The sequence below is a fragment of the Otolemur garnettii genome, unplaced genomic scaffold, assembly GCF_000181295.1.
Source record: "Otolemur garnettii isolate 467f Iridium unplaced genomic scaffold, OtoGar3 scaffold00112, whole genome shotgun sequence".
NCBI lineage: Eukaryota > Metazoa > Chordata > Mammalia > Primates > Galagidae > Otolemur > Otolemur garnettii.
In genome coordinates this window covers 6700292-6704635 of record NW_003852507.1, presented here as the reverse complement: position 1 = coordinate 6704635, position 4344 = coordinate 6700292, and the positions used below count along the sequence as shown (strand labels likewise).

General features: G+C 48.3%; 1 protein-coding gene across 5 annotated transcripts in view; it reads right to left on the bottom strand.

Annotated features, from left to right (window-relative positions):
* LIG3 (DNA ligase 3) overlaps positions 1-4344 on the bottom strand; it is a 32497-nt gene that overhangs the window by 5860 nt on the left and 22293 nt on the right. For all 5 annotated transcript variants that reach the window (XM_012809787.2, XM_023517519.1, XM_023517520.1 and 2 more), the window contains 6 exons: positions 3590-3721; positions 3163-3242; positions 1713-1800; positions 1262-1339; positions 842-965; positions 151-293 (listed from right to left, as the gene is read on the bottom strand). In XM_012809787.2, the coding sequence (XP_012665241.1) occupies positions 151-293; positions 842-965; positions 1262-1339; positions 1713-1800; positions 3163-3242; positions 3590-3721 (645 nt within the window). The remainder of the gene's footprint in view (positions 1-150; positions 294-841; positions 966-1261; positions 1340-1712; positions 1801-3162; positions 3243-3589; positions 3722-4344) is intronic.

Sequence of the window (4344 nt, the reverse complement as noted above, 5' to 3'; positions counted from 1 at the left end):
TCACCTTGCTGATCTTTTTTTTTTTTTTTTAATTGAATGGTAACTATGTACATTAATGCACTTCTGGGGTACAGTGTGGGGTTTTCACATGCCATCTGAAATATTTCCATCAAACTGGTCAACACAGCCTTCATGTCATTTTCTCAGTACCTTGCTGATCTTCACCATGTCCAGTTCCTTCTGTAGGCGGGCAAGTGTGGCATCATCATGGCCTCCTGCACATTTGGTAACTGTGCACCACTTCTGACTGCTAGGGTCATAGCAGCCCATGAGGAAGATTGACATCATGCCACCTGGGAGGGGAGTACAGGCGGAGGGTAGGCTGGAGAGAGCCATCTCTGCCAGCCTCAAGAGCCCAGGGAGTGGCAGCCTGATGAAGAGGAAAGGGCCGGGGTCTCGGTGTCACAGTGCCATTGTTCATCACTTAGATGTGCCTCTCACTAGCTGGGTAATTTTAGCTTTATAAGCCCCAGTTTCCTTGTCAGCAAATTAAGGATAATCACACCCAACTTTTTGAGCTCTGGGGAAGTGAACAGTGCCCAGCACATAGCAGACTGCCTAAAAGTATTAGTTTCTCAGAGCCCAGTGAGGCCCCAAAAGAGTAATTGATGGTGAGCTTCCTTCTGTCTAGCTAGCACAGAGTATTCTTGCCTGACTTCTCCCTGCCTGTCTAGCTCTCATATGTCCCTGCCTGCAGTATCTCAGGTCAGCTTGGGGCTCCAGATCCCAAGGTTTCACAAGTTATGACTGGTCATGCTGGCAGATCAAGCCAATGATACCACTGTATCTCAAGTGGCACCTTCCAAAAGAGTATTACCCCAGGGGCAGAGAGCATCCTGACCTTTGTTTCCCTGCCCATAGAAGGCCCCAAGGACCACCAGGTCAGCTGTGTCAGCCATGGCCCCCTCATTCAAATAGTCTTTCTTCACTTTCAGCCAGTGCCGCTTCCCAGGTTCATATGTACTCTAAGGAGAGGCAAGAGAGACCACTAAGCAGAATGAAAGCTCCCATGAGGATGGGACTTGCCCTATCACTACCATACACCAGGTTTATCACGGTGCCCAGCCCACTCTGGGGATACAGAATGCGTACACCAATCCATCCTCCACATCCGGAACAGACCTGTCCAAACCCTGGAAGGCTCCCTCAGCACCTGCCTCCAACCCCTCACACTGCCACCTCGGGTTCCTGGCTAGGGCTGAAAAGGCTCAGGGGAGAGGGTTTAAGGTCTCCAGGAGAAAACAAGGTATAGCCACCTTACCTTCACATCCTTCAGCACCAGCCCTTCCAATCCCTCCCGGATGACTCGGTTTATCATGTCCACCAAGTCTGAAGCTTTCTGAGGAACAAGAGGAGAGATACTGACGTGTGTGTGTGAGAACAGAAAGTGGCGTGGGAGTAAGGTGGGGGTTGTCCCTTTTCACACTGGTCAAGTGCCCACTAAAAGCACTCTTAACCTGAATGTAAGAAATGAAAGGTTATAAAGTAGAGAACCTCTCATCCCAGCCAGAGACCTGTGTGAAACACAGGGTACTCACCTAAGAGGGATTTTCATACATGTAGAGAACACATACAGCGGTCAGAGGCAAAAACAGCAGCCCTCCGTAATACAACAGAATTAAGACTCATCCTCCCAGTCATGCTCAGCTCAGGGGTTCCATACCCTGCCTTCAAACCACTAGGGTGCTGCCTGGGGTAAGGTCTCCATTTACCGTGACTTGCTTCATTTCTGAGAACATGATCCGGTTTGGAATTTCAATCATGTTGTCATGAAGAAACTTTCGCCGTTCACACAGAGGCCTAAGGGAATAGGAAAGCTGAGATTAGGCCGGGATCCTCCTACCTCTATTAGAAATTCTGAGGGAAGGGGCACAGTGGTAATAACTGCGGTTTCCAGAGAGGGTGTGCTATGGATTAAAGCTCTCATATGTAACAGCTATGCTGTTAAGGGCTGCAAGGGCTCCTTTGTGACTGAAGATGGACAACTGTGAGCCATGGCACAAAGCCAGTTCATAGCTGTAGTTCCTATGTCTACTATATCAAGCCAAAGGAGAACCAGCCTCTAGCCCAGATTATATAAATTCTGGTCCCACTTGAAAAATAATTCCAACTCATTTTTTATCCCATATACTCTGTTTTGCTTCAGCTCCAAGGCTAGCTGTTCTTTGGGTCAGCAGGCTGAGACAGGCCTCAGGACCTCCTACCTTACCAGTTCTTTTTCTCTTCTGCTTTCTTCCGGCCTCCCCACCCCATAAGAGTCCCATTCTAGAGCCCAGGCTAGAGTGTCATGGCCTCAGCCCAGCTGACAGCAACCTCAAACTCTGGGTTTAAGAGATCCTCCTGCCTCAGCCTCCCGACGGTCTACAGGTGCCCACCACAACGCTCACTAATTTTTCTATTTTTAGTAGAGACAGGGTGTCATTCTTGCTCTCAAACTCCTGAGCTCAAGGGATCCTCCCACCTCAGCCTCCCAGAGTGCTAGGATTACAGGTGTGAGCCACCACACCTGGCCTGCTTTCTTCCCCTTCCACAAGCAAGGATGTGGCTGCTGTAGGAAAAATAGGTGTAGGGGAGACATTTTTAAGTGTGGAAAGGGCCAATACTGGTTTCTTGGGCCCATGCATATGGATGAAGCCAAGTTGACTGGTAGTTCTCCCCACATGGTCTCACCCATAGCTCCCCTAGAATAAGAACCCTCCTATTGTCAGTCTCTTCTGAAATCAAAACCTTCAAGCTGAAACTATTTGCCTTATGGCTCCAGGAGTGCTACTGGAGAAACAGAGGGAAATCCCACAGAGCTCAGTCTCTCTGCAACAGTCCAATTTGCTTTAGTAGAGAAACTATTTTATTTAATTTCCCCCCTGCCCTCAATTACTAGATCACTAGGGATGCTTCAGTAGAGAAGGGGGTTTGGGTCAGAGATGAGATGGAGTCAACATATAAGCTTTTCCTTACATAAATGGGTAGCAATTGTGCTACCTCTCAACACCTTCCTGCATTGCCCCTGACAAGCTCCTAGGCACAAAGGCACATGTGGCAGCCTGTTCCCCTCCTTCTTTCCCAACCTGACATCCCCTCCACCCCACAACCGTACATCTCCCCATCCAGGATAGGAAGATAGATTTCTGAAAGTTGCTGGGTTTAAAGATGGTACCAATTCACCTGTCCATCAAGCTGACATCATTGAAGTAGATACAATCAAAAACAAATAGGCAGACATTAGCGTCTTGGAAGGCAGCTTTCTGTAAGGGAAAATAAGGTATTAGGTACATAAGGAACAAAAGTCAGAGGGCATGAACAAATGATCCACTTTTGGAGGCACTGTGAAGCACCTGATGATAACGTCCTACTTGTGCTCTGAAGCTTGTGAACCATAAGAGCAACTCAGCAGATGGTGCTAGATGGAAACCAACTCAATTATAAGTTGTTTCCCAATACCAGCTCCTTTTTATGCAAAAAGGAAAAAAAAATCAGAAGCAAAGAACAGCCCTACCCCACATGATATATTCTACTCTTCAGACTGCACCGCACATGTGCACACATGCACACACACACATTCATTCTTGCACACATGGCGCTGAGCCAGTACCTTGTGTACTCCCAGAGTCCCAAAGGGCAGTGGTTTGCCTGTTTTGTTGTCAATCAGGAGCACCTCAGAGTCCAAGATCATGCTGTGACCCCCAGGAAATGCCTGTGGGATGTAGTCCTTAAAGTGGGCCACCTAAAAGCAGAAATGTAGCTTTGACGAGGGACAAATTGGCAGCTGGGACCTACAGCCAACCCACAGAGAGTAAAGCCTAAGCCCAGAAGGAACACAGAACAACATGGAGAAGCTCATGTGCATAACACACAGCCAGACCTTGCTGGCCACCTACACAAGAGGAATAGAATAGGCTATGTCTTTTAGTACTTATGTCCAGGTCAGAGGTCACCTGAGGTCAGCCCATGTTGAGTCACTTTCCATTGGCTATAGAGAAGACAATTTTAGAGGAAAAAAGAAACAGTAAACATGTGCAGGAAGGAGGTGGAGGTGAGGGAGGGAAAGGTGAGTGGGTAGAGATTAGTGTTTACTGCAGATGGGTAGATATTAGGCTGGGGGTTGGATTGGGAGAGAAAAGACTGGTTGGAAAGAAGATAGGAAGATGGAAACAAAACCCCTCAGGAACAGCGAGGGAACACAAGCATTGTCTTCTCTGAGTGGAAGCTCTGAACACACAGCCATCTTCAGAGTAAGACAGGTTTGGGTCTTGGCACCTGTGGCTCAAGCGGCTAAGGCGCCAGCCACATACACCTAAGGTGGCGGGTTCGAATCCCCAGCCCGGGCCCGCCAAACAACAATGATGG